This window comes from Chanos chanos, chromosome 5, assembly GCF_902362185.1.
Source record: "Chanos chanos chromosome 5, fChaCha1.1, whole genome shotgun sequence".
NCBI classification, from domain to species: domain Eukaryota; kingdom Metazoa; phylum Chordata; class Actinopteri; order Gonorynchiformes; family Chanidae; genus Chanos; species Chanos chanos.
Window position 1 is genome coordinate 14229436 of NC_044499.1, and position 20578 is coordinate 14250013.

Consider the following 20578-nt stretch of genomic DNA (forward strand, 5'->3'; position numbering starts at 1 on the left):
CACACTGCCTTTCATGCACTGTTCTCGTCGTATCATCTTCGGCTCTTTCTCAGCTCAAGATTTTTTATCCATGGGCGTAAATAGGCATTTGGAAGTTTTCTATCCCTAAAAATTCCATTATGTCATTTTAGAGCACTCAGATTGGCCAAAAATGACGTTTTCTTCCGGTTACATTTGAATAAAGGGGATGTACTAGGCTTCATCACCATGGAGAAATTAGGTAAACTGCAAACAGTGTGGTGCATTGTGGGTTGATGTCAGAGAACGTAAAAAGGACGAGGGTGGGGAGAGTGGGCAACCACGGCGTGATGGAGAAAATGTCCCCTTTCTGCGAGAGCAGGACATTTAATACTGAATTACATTGCCGTGCCAGCTTCAACGGATAAATATACTTAATCGCAGCACAATTTCTAAAAATTTGAAGAAATATACAACGACAACATCAAAAACATTATTAAAATTACAGCTGAAGAATACTGTGCTCTTCTGGAACAATAGTATTGCAATAATAATAATAGTAATAATAATAACAACAATGAATATTTTGAAACACATGTAAAATGTTAACACTGTAGAATAGAATATATTCCTCTACATGTGTCAGATGGAATTTGTCATCTCGGAATAAGCATTTTACAGAAATGTCTTATGTGCAAGCTAATTATACCTCTTCATTGAAGAAATGAATGAATTCTGTTCGCTATTGTAGTTCTTTGTGGCATTTCTAAAAAAAAACCCATATAGCCAGTTCAAAAAAAAAAAAAAAAAAAGATATTCACATGGGAAGTGATGACGTCTGTAAACCTTCTGCATCAGAGAATAGAACAGGCATCATTCATCGCCATGGTAACACTGACATGGGTCCTGACGCAGGAGAAGGTGAATGGAGCAAAAAGTGGAGAAAGGCAGAATGGAGAAATGGAAGGATGTTGAGAACTGCAGTGCATAGTGCTGCATCGTTTGAAGAGAATGTGTGGGTGGCTTTGTGTTGCCATTTCTCCTGCCAGTTTACCTCAGAAATCTCATAACTGTCAAATGAAAGGGCAGAGAAATGAAGAGAAAAGAGAACAAGAAACCAAGATATTCTATATTATGATCTGTACATCTGGAACAGAGCCTCCTCTCAGGAAACGAATTATGTTCATGTTCTCCCAGTCCTGAAATGACGCATTTTTGTTAAAAAGAAAATTGTTTTATGCATTGCTGAATTAGATTGGTTTAGTTCAATCTTTTTTCAATAGTCAGTCTATGTACATGTTAGTTCAGTGTTGTGTGTAGCAGGACTGCTGTTGTTGATTCAGTTCACATAGTGAAAATACCAGCCCTCTTGCTGACCTTCTCCAACAGCTAATCTGAATCTGGTTCTATTTAAGCATTCACAAGGTATGAGTCATATATTCTCTTAGGGCTAGCGGCCAGAAACAACCAAGTTAATTAGGATATATGTATAGCCTATCACACTGAGAATGCGTTTCTGAAAAACAGGCACTTACAACATTTTACAGACACAGTGTGAGCAGTTAACATAAACAGGTTTAAACCAGATCCTAACTACATGTGTCGTCACCACGCTCTGTGCTAAGATGCCTGATTTTAATTATTCTTTTCCTCTCATGTACCAGGTTAGTGTGTGGATGTTCTAGGGGATTATATTCATTTATGAATAAAATAGCAGGTTCACACTTGTACTTTTTACAGGAGCATTATTAAAAGCGGTTTAAACCTACAACTGAGTACCTACAACTTATCTCAGACAGTAGATACATACATACATACACAACTGCCTGTGTACATGCATGCGTGCACGCATACATACACGCATGCATACAGTCATACATACATATACAAATACATGCTTATCTGTCCAATCAGTATGTCTGTTTTCAATAGTTTGTGACTGTGGAAACTGAAACATAATGAATCTCTAAAATTTTAAAAGTATTTGAGGAGACAAATGCACTGTAAATGCAGGTTTAAAGTACAAATCAGTACTGTTTGACCAGTTCAGTACTGTTTGACTCATTTGATACCATGAAATTTAAGTGGACATATCTCCAATGTTAACTTGTGCAAACACTGCAGAACACATTTCGCTGCAGTAGGTGGCGACACTGTGTTTAGTCGTTGCTGTTTCCAAACTATATGTGAAAGAAGAAGAACGAAGTGAGTGGTCATAGGGAGTTGTATGATTGTAGTCAATGAAGAGGCGGACGATTTATAGACAGATCGGCACATATTATTGTAAACATCATCTCAAGATTTAATTCACCATACTGTCTAACATAATTCAGTCACATCATGGATGAAAGGAAGACTGTTGTAGTGACAGGTAAAATCATTTAACTTGGTTGTGCTGTATTTGCAGACAGCTATAAGGAGGTACAGACGTTGCGAAGACAAAGAAAGACTTCATCGCACCCATCAAGAAGTAGTTTTAGGAGTTTGTGTAATGACAGCTGTCGCTGAATCATTGGTTCATCAAGGTTTAAAAGTATTATCAGCTAGCAACTGATGACGTCTTCTTACTTATAGACTTTACGTTCAAAACAGTCACTTTGTTTCGAAGCTTAATTCTTGAGAGACTAAAGCAACGGTAACGTATTCTCATTTTTAGCAGATCAGAGCCACTTGCCAGAGGCTTTAGTGCATGTTTTTTTTTGTGGATTTATCGCTCCGTACATATAATGATTTGTTTTGGAATTGCAAACTGAATCATAGTAGGTGGACGTAAGTCCTTGACTTGTTGAAGAACCCAGTTATAAAAAGTTACTTATTACATCGATCTTTCACTAAGGTGCATTTGGACTCTAGACTTTAAAGGACATCGTGATGGCACTTAAATTTTTATAGATAACAGTTTGATATACATAAAAATATTTCATTAAGATATTCTTCTCTTGATGTTGCTGGAGGATACGTGTCAGTATACGTGTTTTCCCCCCTCCATAGGTTTTGAGCCCTTCGGTGAACACACTGTAAATGCGAGCTGGGTGGCAGTACAGGTATGAGTTTCCTGATGGTATTTCACATGTTTCGTTATAGATTATTTAATGTTCCTTTCGGACTTGTCATAGAGTAATTATTGGTGTGTGTGTGTGTGTGTTTTAAGAAATGATGTGCAACAAGTTTGCAGCATTCTTTGCGGGAATAGGGGCTGGTTGGACAAGGTTTAGTTGTTGTCCAAGAATTTAGGGTAATGAAACTTGAAAATGCATATTACCTTGGGGCCAACAACCCCCAGGAAAGTTGAAATAACAAATTTTTAGCATAACATCTGTTAAAATTTTACCATCTTGTTATTTTGTCTTATCAGGCAAGGCTGAAATGCTGGTCATTGGTCCCCCTACGCATAAGCATCTTTTTAGTGATCTAACTTTAAATTTTGACAACTGCATCATCTCTCAAAACTCTTCAGCTAAGAACCTTGGTGTGATTTTTGACTCTAGTCTCTCGCTAGTCACTCATATCAAGAACACAACCAAAACTGCCTTTTATCACCTCCGTAACATTGCTAAAATTAGGCCCTTTCTAAGTATGGCTGATGCAGAAACCACTGTTCACGCATTCGTCACGTCTCGCCTCGATTACTGCAATATTCTTTACTCTGGCCTGCCTGCCTCTAGTACCAATAGTCTTCAGCTGGTCCAGAATGCTGCTGCTAGAATTCTGACCCGAACGAAGAAGTTTGATCACATTAGCCCTGTCCTGGCTTCCCTTCATTGGCTCCCAATTCATGCAAGAGCAGATTTTAAGGTCCTCTTATTAACATATAAAATTTTACATGGGCTTGCGCCTTCCTACCTGTCTGTCTTAATTACACCCTATAACCCACCTCGCACCCTGCGCTCTCAAGATTCTGGATTATTAGTCATTCCAAGAGTTAAAAAGAAGTCTGCTGGCAACCGAGCTTTTTCCTACCGCTCTCTCTTCCTTTGGAATGGTTTACCTAAAGAAGTTAGAGAAGCAAACTCTCTCAATACCTTTAAAACAAAACTAAAGACTTATCTATTTTCTCGAACTTATGCATGATATAATTTTGATTTGACTTTGTTATAGACATGTAAAGCCCTTTGAGACTATAAATAGTGATATTGGGCTCTAAATAATAATAATTATTATTATTATTATTATTATTATTATTATGCAGTAAGAAGAGCAATTCCGGTAGAATGACGAAAAAGGATCTAAATTTTTTTTTTTATAACAGGAAGATATCTGGCTATTTCCCTATGCATAAGTCGTCAGACATTATGAAGGACAAAGTGGCAGGTTATCAGATAAGCATTGTAGAAATTGGTGGCAGGGATTAAAATAACAATAAGGGGAAATTATGATGTCATAATCTTGATGTTACCCTTTTTTCCTCATGAACACTTTAAACTAGACAGTTGGGTTATGATATCATAATACACAGCAGTAAAGTTTCTTGATTTGTAAAGCTTCACAAAATAAAAACATTTTATTAAAAACAAACAAACAAACAAACACATCGTTTAAGAACATGCAGCTTTAACCACACGCAGCTTTGTGACATCTGTGTGAGAGCAGTCTTGATTTTTACATATCAGGATAACTAATACATAAAATTAAGTAACTCATTAGTATGGAGATTAAGGTGACATTTTTCGTAAACTCAACATATTAACTTGAATGTCGTGAGTTGTGGAGAAGCCATGAGACCAAGTTGAGCAAACTTATTATTCAAAGTTACCATGACATAATTTATTTAGTCATAGTACTTGCATAATATGTCACACAAGTGATTTCACCTTATGCAAATTAAAGTTGATGAAAACCTACAGAAAGTTACCATGCTTTCTGTAAGTGAATTACATTTTGAAGTATATGCTATTCCTTACAATTTTAGAAACTAAAAAAATTATCAAAGGGACAAAACATTTTCCATCTATGGTTACTAGCCTCTAGCCTTGTTTTATCCCCAGGAACTGGAGAGATTGGGTTTGCATCAGGATGTGGACTTGCATGTCGCCGAAGTACCCGTGGAGTACCAGGCGGTTCAGAACCTTCTGCCATCATTGTGGAACAAGTACCACCCACAGGTAGACTTTAAATACTTTAACAATTTACCATGATCATGTTGAGGACATGCATTCCATGATGATAACCATTTGCTGAGAGTTAGTGTAAGTAACTTAGTATTGCTCTAAAGGATCTGACTTGTGATCATTGTTGCCTTGCCATGTCTAGGAATCAAATGTGTTAAATGCCTTTTCAAACATGCAACCTTTTGTGAATAAATTATGTAGCGTTGAGAGTGGTTATTCTCATTTTTGATACATTATAAAGTCAGATACATTTTAGAGAGTTTTCCGTTCCACTGAAAATGGTACTCAGTATGCTACTTTAATATTAATGTTTGATATTAACAGTTCTTTGAGATGTATAACAATAACACACAAAAAACAGTTGCAGACTATTCTGTCCTCCCTTCCTGTATTTTGGTTCAAAGTTAGTGGTCCATGTAGGAGTCTCTGGAATGGCTACAACAGTAACCCTTGAAAAATGTGGCCACAACCATGGTTACAAGCGCCTTGACAACTGCAGTTTCTGTCCCGAATCCCAATGCTGTGTGGAAGGTGGTCCAGACTGTATCCACTCAGTCATAGACATGGATTCTGTGTGCAAGAGGGTGAATGCCTCAGGTCTAGGAGTCACTGTATCAGTGTCCAAGGATGCTGGCAGGTACAGTGTTAAGATCTCATCGAACTTGCATTATACACGTAGGGATCAGCGTATGTCAGGATCGTGGTTTTGGTCTTGTTTTTAAAACAGCCTAACAAGCCATGTAACTTTGAGGAGCCTTTAGTCCTAAGTTTGCTCTTTCACAATACCGTTTTGTTGATATTTTCTTTTTGGTTGTTTTTATGTTTGCACTTGAAATGGAAACTGTACATGCAGTGTCTTAATGTCTTTGAAGATAAAATAACATTTCCCTTAACCTCTTTTCTGCCACCAGATACTTATGTGACTATACCTACTACTCATCTCTTCATTTGAGCCAGGGCAGAGCAGCCTTTGTGCACGTGCCTCCTCTTGGGAGGCCCTACAGTGCCCAGGACCTAGCCCGTGCTCTCCGAGCCATCATCCTGGAGATGCTGGAACTACTGGATCAGAATAAGGAAAAGCATCATTGTCAGCACAGTCAATGAGAGCATATGAGCGAGTCTCAACAGGCTCACCTGTCTATTTAGTACAATGCGTATATTTAGCAGATTTATATTGAACGATGTCACAGTACCACATACTGCACAAGAAATGGTGAGTCACATGAGGTGAAGCCCATAGGTTAACTACTGCTGCTGCTCCCAGATAAGATATGATGGCACTTTAAAGGGTATTATGAAAAGGTGCAAAAACATGGTACTGTGTGAACAAAACTTACAATGATATTTTGTTTGATTAATGCAGGGTCTTAAATCAAATAATTCTCTCTCACAAGAAAAAGAATCATTTGTTTTTTTAATTCCGCTGTAACATATTGAACATTTTTTTCCCAATGTTTTATGATGGTCAAAGAGGACAGTTGAATTGCTATTAAATTAAATAGTAAAGCACTTAACTGAGTCAGAAACCACTCGAAGTAGTCTTGGTCCCACAGCCAAAAAACGAATTATCGAGGTTATACCTCAAGAGCTGTTTATTTTCCACATGTAATGTGACAGTACTGATATGCCATACATACATACTGGTATAAAATATTATTATAAGTTTAAAGCATGGTTCCTGCATATTTGCAACTTTTCAGTATATCCTTAAAAACACACTGGACAGAAGGCTAAAAAGTTGTTAACCCCATAGTTCATTATGTTTTGTCTCAATAGTAAAACCTGTCCATATATTTTTTAGAAGTAGGGACAGGAAAGGGTGGGTGCATTTAGGTTACAGTGGAAGGAGAGGGGCAAATTATGTACAATATTGAATTTTAAAATTATAATGCTATTGGATAGTGTTCCACATAAAGGAGGACTATGCCTAATCTCTTAGCGTTTGGTTCATGTGAGCTCTGTAATATTACTGTAGATGGAGTTCAATTTTAATAGTTTTTTTTTTTTTTTTTTGGAGAGACAGTGATATTCTGGCTAGTGGAGAATAATGTTTGTTTGAAAGGCATGTCCAAAAAGAAATGCGCACACACACACAATTATGTTAAAAATGTTGTTGATAATGATACTTTTATTAAGATTATTTTACATATGGATTATGGTGCTAGTATTTTAAAAATTTAAGATAAATTTGCAGTTAATTTCACTGTTTACATCCCTTACACCAGTTTTTGCTTTTTTAGTTGTGGATCTCTCAGAAATTACATACAGATTCAGGGTTGTATTTGTATTGTGTCAAATTCTTGTGCTTTTTGCGTATGACAGCAAAAATAACCGCCTGTCCCTATGATAGAATTCGAGACCACACATTGGATTTTCATTGTGAAAGAAATTACTGAGTGAGCTGTTAGCTTCATTGTTCTGTGATTACCCAGTAAACAAAACTTATGAACCAAAATAATTATTCATTGTAAGTATGTAACTCCTCATGTTAGAATTAGATTGTCAGACCTGCATTTACTGTGCAGGAGAGATCCCTGCTTTCCGTCCTTTGGACAAAGACATTTAACTTTTACCAGAGACACAATGGACCAAATTTTACTAATACTGTGTAGTACCATGCTATGGCATTTGTCTCACAAATTTTGTTTGATTATCTGCTATTCAAACACTAAGTCTTACATACTCAGTGTAGTGTTATGACATGAAATTCCCCACCAGCTCTTCATTATTGTCGTTACAGAAACCTGGGGGTTGTCTGCTTATTATGTTGCAGTTCAGCTGTGAATGGACAGATGTCTATATGTCTAATTTTCTTAACTGTGAATGTGCCTGAGTGCTTGGTTTGTTCTCCTGTTCATCGTCCTCCACTGATTTTTTTTTTTAAATTATCATCAATAAATTTACATCTAATTTCATAAATGCTCTTTGTATTTGTCATTTGCTGAGATTAATTTATTTTTGCCTGCTCCATAGATAGATAGATAGATAGATAGATAAACATACAAACATACATACATAGACAGACAGACATTGGGGGGAGGGGATATTTATTTATTTACTGGAATATAATACCAGTTACTTGTTAGACTGAAAACTTCTACTTCCAATCTATATACATGTGCAGACGTCAGGCTTTTTCTGCGTTCTACGTTCACGTTGTGTGGTGCTTGGTGTTACGTCACCTCTTCGAGTGGGAGTTGAAGCTTCCTTCCGAACCGTATGCTTTCATTTCTTTAACGTCGTTAACTTTTAGGTTTAAAGATAAACAATCACGCGAACGTACCTGTTTTTACATTTTGATCGAGTTATCAGTTGTTTTTGACGCAGATTGTGAGGGTGGTCATCCCTGTTTGAGGAAAAATGAGCGTAGAGGCGTATGGCCCGAGCTCGCAGACTCTCACCTTCCTGGACACCGAGGAAGCGGAGTTGCTTGGAGCTGATACCCAGGGCTCGGAGTTTGAATTCACCGATTTCACTCTGCCGAGCCAGACCCAAACACAAGGCCAAACGCAGAGTCAGCTGGATAACCAGGTTGGATTTATCTTCTTGGAGAATGTATTTAGAGCAATTCAAGTTCTTTACTCAAATAGCAAACCAAGCTAGCAAGTCGTGGCCCGGAATTAGCGCGCTTGTTGCTTTCTGCGCATTGAAAAATGTTCACGTTAGCTGGAATAGCTAACAGTTAGCTTAGCTAATTTAGCTAGCTTGTGTCAGGCAACCTCCTCACACTAGCTTTCGATGCTAGCTATTCTAGCGACTTTCCACTCTGGTTAGACAAGATAGCGTGCGTGTTGGTAGTGACGTCGCTAAGCTACACGGGAGCACCTCGGTTAAGAAAGCCAAATTAAAATGTTTCTATGCCTACAGAGCCACATAGTATATGCCCGATAACGACGTGTCAGTCATTAGTCATGTTGCTAACTGTTGAGTTTACACGCGCATTTAACCGAATCGCAGGTTGCAAGAAAGTTTGTTGTCGTAGCGTATAAGGGCACGATATTCAATGGAAAAATGCCAAAAGCTCATAGTTTCCTGTCGTAACATTTGTAATTTTCTAAGGTTTTATTGAAAAGTACTGTTTATTAGTTGTTAAATCAGATTATGGTCATTGTCTTCAGGTGAATGGTCCTGATGGAGTTTTGCAGAACGGTGAGGATGCTGTTGTGAAAACTAGTCAACTCCTGGCTGAGCTGAATTTCGAGGAAGATGAGGAAGACACGTACTATACTAAGGATCTCCCTGTGCATGCCTGCAGGTGCGTACGCAGAAACTTCCCATTTGTGGTTCATGTTTTTTTGTTTGTTTTGTTTTGTTTTTTAAATCATCAGTTTGTGTCTGCACAAGTTGCTCCAGCAAGGCCTTTCAACACAAGAAATAAATGTTTTTTCTAATGTATAAGTTACTTTTTATCTTGGCATGGCAAAAAATCCCAAACTGAGTTTTTTCCCTACAGATTTGTTGTAATTTTAATGAACAGTCAAATAAAGCGTACTATTTTATGTTACATTTTCATATTTCTTTGAATTATCTGTTGGCTTCAGCTACTGTGGCATCCATGATCCCGCCTGTGTGGTGTATTGCAACACCAGTAAGAAATGGTTCTGCAATGGACGTGGGAACACATCTGGCAGGTACAGTGCAAATGTGTATTGTCAGAGGACAGAATTTGTGTTTTTGATATTGAGTCAAATTGACTATCTGTGGTACATATGCATCTCTGACTTTTTCTTTGTCTGTCATTGTTCCTGTCTAATACTTCAGTCATATTGTGAACCACTTGGTGAGGGCAAAGTGTAAAGAGGTGACTCTACATAAAGATGGCCCACTGGGGGAGACAGTACTGGAGTGCTACAACTGTGGCTGTCGTAACGTCTTCCTCTTAGGTTTCATCCCAGCCAAGGCAGATTCTGTGGTTGTGCTTCTTTGCAGGTAAAAACAATAAAACTGTTCCTTAAAAATGTTTGAGGAATCATTTGGAGAATAGTTATCACTATCACACAAGTATATCAGCAAAGGTATTATTCATGAATTGAGCACAGGCAAGAACCACACCTTAATTATGTATTCATTTGCATCTGTGTGTTGTCAGATGGTGTGGTGTCTGTTGTGTTATCTTGTTCGGCAACACGTTTTTCATTTATTCATTGCCTTATTGGAAGAGTGCCTTTTTCCCTCCGGAACAACCAGTCTAAATTAGGACCAAGGCACATTTGTGTGGGTGTTCGATTTATCTGATTATGTAGAAAATTCTGCCTCTTAGAAAATGTTTAACTTATGATCAACAGTCATCAAAACCAGCAGGACTGGGTGGCTGTCGTAAATAACTCATTTAAAGACAGTTGAATGATTTGCATGTATGAAATCCAACAATCATTTAATTTACATACCAGACTCACTGATTTATGAGGGATAATTAGAGACTCTTAATGGTTAGAATAATTGCAGCATCGTGAAGTGTGTTTTGTTTGGTTTGTTTAGGCAGCCATGTGCAAGCCAGAGCAGTCTGAAGGATATAAACTGGGACAGTTCCCAGTGGCAGCCTCTGATCCAAGACCGCTGCTTCCTGTCTTGGCTTGTGAAGATTCCCTCTGAGCAGGAGCAGCTCAGAGCCAGGCAGATTACTGCCCAGCAGATCAACAAGCTGGAGGAGCTCTGGAAGGTACCAACACACCTGGGCAACAGTATTTTTTTTAAAAAAAAACAAAAAAACTTGTAAGTTCATGTGAGACTTTTTTCTCACAGTTAGATGTCCTAGCTGTTGATTTGTCTGTGTGTGGGGGTTTTGTGTTTTGTAGGAAAATCCCACGGCCACACTGGAGGACCTGGAGAAACCTGGAGTAGATGAGGAACCGCAACACGTGCTGCTGCGTTATGAGGATGCGTACCAGTACCAGAACATCTTCGGCCCTCTCGTTAAACTGGAGGCAGATTACGACAAGAAACTCAAAGAGTCCCAGGTTAGTCTGCTGCTTTTTCCCTGTCTAAAAATGAATATATTAACAACATGGTTTATAGTTTTACTATGCATCGAATCCAGCATTGGCTTGGTTGTTATTTGTAAAGCCAGGTCTGTTGTTTGATCTCGTATTCAGATTCAGAAGTAAAACTTTGTTTTGCAGTATTTACTCTGTATACTTGAAAATCACTTTTTTTTTTCCCCCCCTTAGACCCAAGATAATATAACAGTCAGGTGGGACTTGGGGCTGAATAAAAAGAGGATTGCTTATTTCACCCTTCCCAAGACGGATTCAGGTGGTAATATTTACTTTCTTCATCTTCTGTGTCTACCAGTGGTTCATATCCATCCCATCCCCAACTCCGTGCCCCATGCATCCCCATTGATGTATGCACGGACTTGTCCACTTGTGTTTGTTTATATATATGTGTGTGTGTGTGTTTTGTGACGTGTATGTGATGGATAACAAATCAATCTCATTTAAAAATATATTCCGTGATTTAGAATGTGCAGTGAATGCTGATCTTTTTTTGTCTTTTTTTCAACTATTCCACAGACATGCGTCTGATGCAGGGGGATGAGATCTGTCTGCGCTATAAGGGAGACATGGCCCCTCTGTGGAAGGGGATTGGACATGTCATCAAGGTCCCAGACAGTATCCTCATACTGTAACAACAACAACGACATGTCTGATATGGTCACTGAATGCACTTTGAAATACATGACCCATATCGGAAATGTAGTTCACAGCTCAAACACTGCCTTTGAAGGTGTTCTTTCAATGAAAGTTTAAGACATAAAAAAACATAAAAATAAATTCCCTGAAAATTTGAAGTGCAAAAAAAAAAAAAAAAAAGCAAGAATATTAGATGCTTGTGTTCTTCACCACCTCACACACGTGTTTCATGCAGTGCATCAGATGTAGTAGGTACTGTAGGATAGGCGTTGTTCCTTAACACTCTAACAGACTATGGAGACGAGATCGCGATTGAGCTGAGGAGCAGTGCTGGAGCACCTGTGGAGGTACCCCACAACTTCCAGGTTGACTTTGTGTGGAAGTCCACCTCCTTTGACCGGTAAATGCCTTTCAAAAGCGTCCAGTTTCCGAGAGGATTAAATAATTTTAAATATTGATCAGATGTAGTAAAAAGTAACATGACTCATAGTGTGGTTTAGTCTCACTCTTTATCCTATGTACTCTCGCTCAAGTATGGCGGTCTGACAGTGAGTTTTTGTCAAAAGAATGCAGAGTGCCCTGAAGACCTTTGCAGTGGACGAGACATCAGTCTCTGGCTACATCTACCACAAGCTGCTGGGTCATGAAGTGGAGGATGTCATCATTAAGTGCCAGCTGCCCAAACGCTTTACTGCCCAGGGCCTGCCCGACCTCAACCACTCACAGGTGGGCGTCCATCCTCATCGGTTTCGTTACTGAGTTCCGATAGACATGTTTGGTTCTGTGGGTTGTAACAGATTACAAATATTGGAAATATATGTTGTATTGCTCGTAAGGTATCAAAATAGTTTGTGTGTATGTTTCAGGCCTTAGAGCAGGATTGATGATTTTACACTAAGTAAAAAAGGTGTGACGTGCTGGTGTCTTTTTCCAGGTGTACGCTGTGAAGACGGTGCTGCAGCGTCCCCTCAGTCTGATCCAGGGCCCCCCAGGCACTGGGAAAACTGTCACCTCAGCAACCATTGTCTATCACCTCGCTCGACAGGGCAATGGGTAAGACCTGGCAAAACCACCCAATACACTCTCTTCTTGTATTCTGAGCACACAGAGTCAAATTTGGCTGTGAATACCACCCCACCCCCCATGTATCTGTTTAGTGCCACTTATGAGGATTAATATGTTCATTAAAAAACAAATTTGCACTGCACTCCATATGGTTTTCAAAACTCATTATCAACTGATCAGACCAAGGTCAGTGGTAAAGGTTTTCAGTATTAAAAGTAAATGTAAAACCCTATTGTAATAAGGTGAGCTATACATATGATTTTATGAAGCACGGGTCAGTTCTGTTTTGTGAACCTGCATTCAGTTTAAGGTATTCTCTTGCGCAAGTTTATGCGGTTCTGCCCATTTTCTCTGATTTATGTTGAAATTTTATGCACTAGTGTGCTTATGTTTTTATATGTTGAATTGTTTTTTTAAATAATATTTTAATAGATTCAGTCATTTTCTGAAATGATATTTTAATCTTGTTCCACTCTTTTTTTTCAGCCCAGTGTTGGTGTGTGCTCCAAGCAACATTGCTGTGGACCAGTTAACGGAGAAGATCCATCAGACCGGGCTGAAGGTGGTGCGTCTGTGTGCAAAAAGCCGCGAGGCCATAGACTCCCCTGTGTCCTTTTTGGCCTTACACAATCAGATCCGCAACATGGACAGGTACACTCACTGACTGCTTCGTCCAAACTAACGTTACAAACCCCTGAATCTTTTTTACTATCAGTTTACCTCACTTTCTGCCGTTTTGTGTTTTTCAAATTATGATGAAGACAAGAAATCTGTCACAAATTAGATTTTTAGAGATTTTAGATGTAATTTCCTTTTTGTGACATAACCAGGCAGTGCTATCCATCGGTCATGTGTCTTTTGTGTTGTTACCATATTGGTTTTACCTGAGGGATGTCTAGGGGGAAGTGAGACTGTATGTGAGTTCCTCTTTTCTGTGTACAGTATGCCTGAACTGCAGAAGCTGCAGCAGCTGAAGGATGAGACTGGGGAACTGTCCTCCTCTGACGAGAAACGTTACCGGGCCCTGAAACGCACCGCTGAGCGAGAACTGCTCATGGTAACAGATTCACACACACAACAAACATCAAGTACAGATTGAATGAATACAAGCATGCACACAAGTTTATTGAAAACTTGCCTAAAAGTGTTCCTTGAACTGGCCACGAACAATAGAACAGTGAACTATAATTTATATTACCTGTGAAAACAGAAGGATTTATCTTGTTGTAAAACTCCCTTTTATGTCTTGAACACCAGACTTCAGTCATGTGCAGTAGCTTAGTTTTTAGTTAGAAAACTTTGCAGCATTCCTAAGTCTCTCTCTCTCTCTCTCTCTCTCACTCTTTCACTCTCTCTCTCTCTCTCTCTCTCTGTCTCACTCTCACTCACTCACTCTCTCCCTCTCTCTCTCTCTCTTTCACTCTCACTCTCACACTCTCTCTCTCTCTCTCTCTCTCTCTCTCTCTCTCTCTCTCTAACTAGAATGCGGATGTGATTTGCTGCACCTGTGTGGGAGCAGGTGACCCTCGTCTTGCGAAGATGCAGTTCCGCTCCATCCTCATTGATGAGAGCACCCAGGCCACTGAGCCTGAGTGCATGGTGCCAGTGGTACTGGGAGCCAAGCAGGTATGGATAAGGGGATAGGAGGATGGATTTGTCAGTAATAATGAAGTAGTTATGACGTTACAGTCAACATTAATTCCCAGGTTTTCATGCCGCCTTAAGGTACTGATCTCCAGGGAAAATGTGAAATCAATGTTTAACTTATTTACAGCTACAGTATGTGCTGTTAGCTTGCAAATATTTCAGGAGCTAAAAAAATGGCCATGAGAGAATTGGAGGTGATTAATTTGCCAGTGTGCTGTGTTTCTCAGCTGATCCTGGTGGGTGACCATTGCCAGCTGGGTCCAGTGGTCATGTGTAAGAAGGCGGCCAAAGCGGGCCTGTCCCAGTCTCTGTTTGAGCGTCTGGTGGTTCTGGGAATCCGGCCCATCCGTCTGCAGGTGCAGTACCGCATGCACCCCGCACTCAGCGCCTTCCCCTCCAATATCTTCTACGAGGGATCGCTCCAGAACGGAGTCACGGCAGGTACGCACACTCCGCTTGTTTTTGTCTCAGACCTCAGACAGCTAGTAGTTTTGTACAATCTAAACATTACATTCATTTTTCTTGTTTTTACTTGTACTCTTGAGTACTGCTGCTTCTTACTCTTATTCACTTGCATTTTGGAGATGATTTTGTGCACTTTGCACTCTGGAGAAAAGCAGAGAGTGTTTCTGATTATTCAATGTTTCAATGATTGTTTGTTTTCTGTCTGTCCCCTGCAGCTGACCGCATTAAGAAAGGTTTTGACTTCCAGTGGCCACAGCCAGACAAGCCCATGTTTTTCTATGTGACCCAGGGTCAGGAGGAGATCGCCAGCTCAGGAACGTCCTATCTGAACAGGTGCTCTGCACACAAGTGCCTTAAAGACATGGCAAACATGGCTTTGGAATAGCAGAGCAAATCATTCCATAAAGTTTTGGAATAGCACAACAGGTCATTCCATAAAGCTTTGGAATAGCACAGCGAATCATTCCATAAAGCTTTGTGTAAAACATCTGTTCGACATCAAACATCTAAATGTTGTCTGGACTGCAGAAAAAGGTTTCCTTTAGCTTTTCTTCTGGTAGTAATCGCTGTCTGTTCTTCACTATTCAGGACTGAAGCAGCTAATGTGGAGAAGATCACGACCAGGCTCCTTAAAGCTGGCGCCAAGCCTGACCAGATTGGCATCATCACCCCATACGAAGGCCAGCGTTCGTACTTAGTGCAGTACATGCAGTTCAGTGGCTCCCTCCACACCAAACTCTACCAGGTATTTACCATTTGCCATTTGAACTTGAAAGAAATGACATGACTATACGTGTTTTTATATGGCCGAGGCTAAAAAACCACTCGGTGGATGTAACTGCGCTGAGCCTGTTTCTTGTCTTTCCGTAGGAGGTGGAAATTGCCAGTGTGGATGCATTCCAGGGCAGAGAGAAAGACTTCATCATCCTGTCCTGCGTGCGTGCTAACGAACACCAGGGTATTGGATTCCTCAATGACCCACGCCGTCTCAACGTGGCTCTCACTCGTGCCAGGTACTAAACACCTGCTTCTTCTCATCTAGGGCTCAAGCTTTGTGTTTCAGACTACTGTGACAGCATCTCTGTGGTATGTTATTCCGTTGGTATTGTCTGGTGGTGCCTTTGTGTGAAAGTGTACATATTCCTGTGATCCACGTGTGTATAGGTATGGTGTCATTATCGTGGGAAACCCTAAGGCTCTATCCAAGCAGCCCCTGTGGAATCACCTGCTGAATTACTACAAGGAGCAGAAGGTCTTGGTAGAAGGACCTCTGAACAACCTGAGAGAGAGCCTAATGCAGTTCAGCAAGCCTCGCAAACTTGTCAACACCATCAACCCGGTGAGTGAGAGGCACGCACACAAAGCCCTGGAAACACAACCTTGTACACACACAGGCTTTCAGTCTAGTGAGCACAGACTCATACTTTAATAAAATGCTGGTCCGCGGTGTGGGGGCACATAAACACAGACTCGCATATTACCTCAGGGCTTGAAATCTCTCTAAGTCTGAATGGCATGCTCAGAGAAGTCTCAAAGCAAATGTGTTATCTGTTGTCATCGTGTTGTTGTGTAAGAATGCATGTGAGAAACGGGCGCTAAAGAACAGTCAGGGCTTGTCCATGTGTAGCAGTGCAGGCTGGAGCTGCTGATTTAACAGGACTGTGTTGGCTGTTTCAGGGAGCTCGCTTCATGAGCACTGCCATGTACGACGCCAGAGAGGCCATGATCCCTGGTTCTGTGTACGACCGCAGCAACACCGGTTAGAAATGTTTACCTTCGGTCCTATTTCAATATTCACATCACAGATCAGTGCGCAGAACTGAATTTAATGATCACAAAACAACGTTATATGCGAACAGCAAACCTTTTGTAATATTTACAAACTAGAAATTAATGTGATTCTCATATTGTAGACCAAATTTGTAGTTGAAAACATACCAGAGTGTAGATTGCCTGAAGTCAGTCCCACTAATGTAGGTGAATATGAACTGGCGTAATAATTCTTTTATTATGAACCTCCTCTACGTAGGCCGCCCCTCAAACATGTACTTCCAGACCCATGACCAGATTGGGATGATTGGCACCGGGCCTAATCCAATGGCCTCCATGAACATCCCCATCCCCTTCAACTTGGTCATGCCACCCATGCCCCCACCCAGCTATCTGGGCCAGGTCAACGGCCCTGCGGCAGGTAGGACAGACTCACTACTATTCTACTTTAATGGGTTTTTTATTTTTATTTTTAATTTGTTACTTAAAAAGTCTCAAAATGAGCAAAAGCTAAATCCATTTAAAGTATATGTTTAAACTTAATGCGTCTTCAAATAAAAAAAGTTTTAATTCTTGACATTTGTGTAAGTGGTTGAGTAGGAGAATACCTTACATTTGAACATGCATGTGGTTTGCAAAAATATGTTTTGCCTGTGGATTTTGTGAACTAATGTTCTCACTCTTGCTTGTTTATCAGGGCGTGGAGCTCCAAAAGGGAAGACTGGGGGTCGTGGAGGTCGCCAGAGGAACCGTGGTGTGGGTAACCATGGCAGCAGCCAGGCCAACATGCCAAGCAGCCAGGCCAGTCAGGACCTGGTGTCCCAGCCCTTCTCTCAGGGCCCTCTGACCCAGGGTTACATCACCATGAGTCAGCCCTCACAGATGAGTCAGCCTGGCCTGTCCCAGCCTGAACTTTCTCAGGTACAGACACCTCACCTTTACACTGCTCTACACCAAACTTCTACTACTGCTGTTACTACCACTTTAGCCTGGCCTGTCCCAGCCTGAACTTTCTCAGGTATCTTTACACTGCTCTACTGCAAACACTACTACTACTGTTACTACCACTGTAGCCTGGCCTGTCCCACTCTGCTCTACTGCAAATACTAGCCTGCTACTACAGTTACTACCACTACCACTACTGTTACTACCACTAGAGCCTAGCCTGTCCCATAATGCATAATTACTGCTGTAGCTAATGTGCCTTATCATTTACTTATTCATTTTTTTTTTGTTGTGGCTGAGCAGGATAGCTACCTGGGTGATGAGTTCAAGTCTCAGATGGATGTGGCGCTCTCCCAGGATTCCACTTACCAAGGCGAACGGGCATACCAACATGGCGGAGTGACGGGACTCTCACAGTACTAGAGTGTAAGAGGCCCCCGCCCCCACTTTCTCTTAGTGTTTCATATTTTACTTTTCATCAATGCATTTTAATTCAAACAGATATGATAAATGGCCTCACCAATCACCATGTGACTCCATATACAAATTGGTTGATATGTGATTTATTGTTTTGTTGTTGTCTTTGTTTTCAGGTTGTTGGAACGGGAGCTAGGCCTATGCTGAGCTTAGTTCATCAGCATTTTAAATCTGGGTAAATATAAAAAAAGAACAAACATGGATGCCCGTTTTCCACTGTTACAACTGAAGCACCATGGTGTGAGAGCAACAGGAGAGAATCAAATCAATCACAAGAGTGAAAAAGAGGGAAGAAAAAAGCTGGACAGGAAGAGAGAACGAGAGGGTGGAGGGAGAACCCCCCCCCACACTCGCTAACGACATGAAGAGGAGAGGAGAGGCAGCGTAAGAGGAGGAGGAGGAGGAGACGACGTGGGAGAAAACGAGATCTTCGATCCAATACTCCGCTGAGTGGAGGAGCCTCCTGGGGAGCAGGGGCCCCTACCCACCTCCTCTCTCTCCCCAGACAGCAGCCGTCACCCGGGGCCTCGTCTGCCCACCACAGAGACGGAGAAGACGAAGTTCTCAAAAAATCATCCTGTTCAACGCTTGCTCTGTCGTCTCCAAGAGCGGAGAGAAGGGGGACAAAAAAAGGAAAAAAAAAAACGCTTTCAAGCAGCCTATTTTGGGGAAAATTTTCCCCTCAAAGTTGAAGTCAGAGTTCAGATACTGTGACGGAATATCTTTTTTTGTTTTTTTCTGAGAAGATTTACACTGAGTGTTGGTGTTCATCTCAAACAGTGCAGTGAGCCGCTGAAGAAATGACTCAACTTTGAGGAAAGTTTTCTACATAAAGTCTGTTGTAAAGAGGTTCTGACATGGAGAGCCTGTGATATTCACTTGCTTTCTGATGGAGTCTCTCTTTTTAGGTGATTCACAAAGGAAAGGGGTAGTCTAACGAATGGCTTTGGGATTTTAAAGGAATCGGTTTGTGTCTGGAGAACCAAGATGGAAGGGCTGAGAGATCTGCAGTTATCTTTTTTTTTTTCTCTTTATTTTAAACTGTTTTTTTTTTTTTTCTTTGTTCAAGTGGAATAAAAAGTGAAGTAGACCAATGTTATTTAGCTTGCTTAATTTAGATATGGCTGCTATAGCTTGTTGATTTTTCTTTAATGAGATCTTATAAAGTTATCACAAAAAAAAAAAAAAAGGCGGCTGTGCGCCTACAGAAACACCATCGCTGCTCGTGTATCTCTAACATTGTCATGTGAAATCACGGTGACACTGTCAAATTCATACGAGTAGACCGAGAAAGGAACCATAGCGTCTTTTTGGTCGACAGGAATTCGTAGAATCATCCGAGGAGGGCCCGCAGGTGTGCTTTAACATGCATGACTAGTTTGGACAAGAGAGACAACTTGTGCTTAACATTACACTAAATTTTGAATTTCTCCTCTGTGAAGCTTCAATCAGCAACGTAGCAGTAGAGAGAGACTTTTTTTTTTTTTCCTCCGCAGTGTGCACCAGTGTAAACAGTCTGGTGCAGGACATAAATCATATAGCAAGCAAATGACCCAGCTGCTTCCTCTTGTTAATTTCTCGATATAAAACAGCCAACATTTGATGAGAGAATTAAGCAAGAATAGTGGAAAAAATCCCAAAATCCAGGCCATTGGTTAAATGTAGTGAAGGACAGATGGTTGAATTTAACACTGTCTGTAGTTTGTGTAGTTACTGTGGGCAGTCTTTGACAAGTTGTTTTCCTCGTTGTCTTTCAATTTATTTTTAGGCCACTTTACAGTAACAAACTGTTCCAGAGGTGTGAACCACCCCAGAAAAAAAACTCCTTTCCTCTTTCTTTTTTGTGCCGTGATCATACATGTGGTTTCTTTCTTTTCCATTGTTAAAATATGTTTTAAATTATATATATATTTCTTTCCATCTCCATGACCTTACTTTCAGGCTAGCATACTTCATTTTGTGTAATCCGATGTACATGTTTTCAAGTTCCACATTAACCATTTTCATTGCTATTCAAAGTAACTCGAAAAAAGGCATTCAGAATCCAGTTTGGATACATCTACACTGAGCATAAAAAAAAAAACTTATCAAATCTTTTAAAGGGCATTCTTTGAAATATTTTATGAAAGAATGTAAAATGACATGGTTTGAGAAGCTACCTGTTAATCATTGAATTGTGTCAACTTATTTTTACATTTCTAATAAAACGTTTCAAAGAGTGCCCTCTTAAAAATTTGATGAGTTTTTCTGACGTTCGTTATAATGTAACTTTGCCTGTGCTTTCTTCTCTAGGGACACACCTCCAAATTTTGGATAGAACTCATTCTGCTGTCAGCCTTTACACTTCCGTACTAACCATCATCCATTGTTGTTATCCTATTATTTTGTGATATTAATGCCTTGTGAGTGGCATTCCTCACCTCCTAAGATCATCATTATGTCATTTCACCAAATTCTCTTCAGGATTAGAGTTCCCTTTTTATAGCCAGTGAATTTAAAACCTGTTGTTTT

General features: G+C 40.3%; 2 protein-coding genes across 3 annotated transcripts; both read left to right on the forward strand.

The window, feature by feature from the left end:
- Positions 1-2219: 2219 nt before the first annotated feature.
- Positions 2220-7028, forward strand: pgpep1 (pyroglutamyl-peptidase I). The gene is made up of 5 exons (XM_030775219.1): positions 2220-2329; positions 2950-3002; positions 4944-5060; positions 5471-5703; positions 5978-7028. The coding sequence occupies exons 1-5, from the start codon at positions 2299-2301 to the stop codon at positions 6168-6170; spliced, it is 627 nt and encodes a 208-aa protein (XP_030631079.1). The 5' UTR covers positions 2220-2298; the 3' UTR covers positions 6171-7028.
- Positions 7029-8280: 1252 nt separating this feature from the next.
- On the forward strand, positions 8281-19084 carry upf1 (UPF1 RNA helicase and ATPase). Of its 2 annotated transcripts, none has more exons than XM_030775216.1 (24): positions 8281-8597; positions 9185-9321; positions 9608-9697; positions 9828-9995; positions 10545-10725; positions 10862-11023; positions 11234-11321; positions 11579-11677; positions 11990-12098; positions 12265-12424; positions 12633-12751; positions 13250-13414; positions 13706-13820; positions 14246-14389; positions 14638-14851; positions 15091-15208; positions 15464-15620; positions 15746-15888; positions 16040-16214; positions 16553-16634; positions 16905-17066; positions 17343-17566; positions 17894-18016; positions 18184-19084. In XM_030775216.1, exons 1-23 carry the CDS (start codon positions 8427-8429, stop codon positions 18011-18013), a joined length of 3303 nt encoding a protein of 1100 aa, XP_030631076.1. In that variant the 5' UTR covers positions 8281-8426; the 3' UTR covers positions 18014-18016; positions 18184-19084. The 2 variants fall into 2 exon arrangements, with proteins under 2 accessions (XP_030631076.1, XP_030631077.1); XM_030775217.1 differs by having other exon boundaries at positions 11234-11318.
- Positions 19085-20578: the final 1494 nt, after the last annotated feature.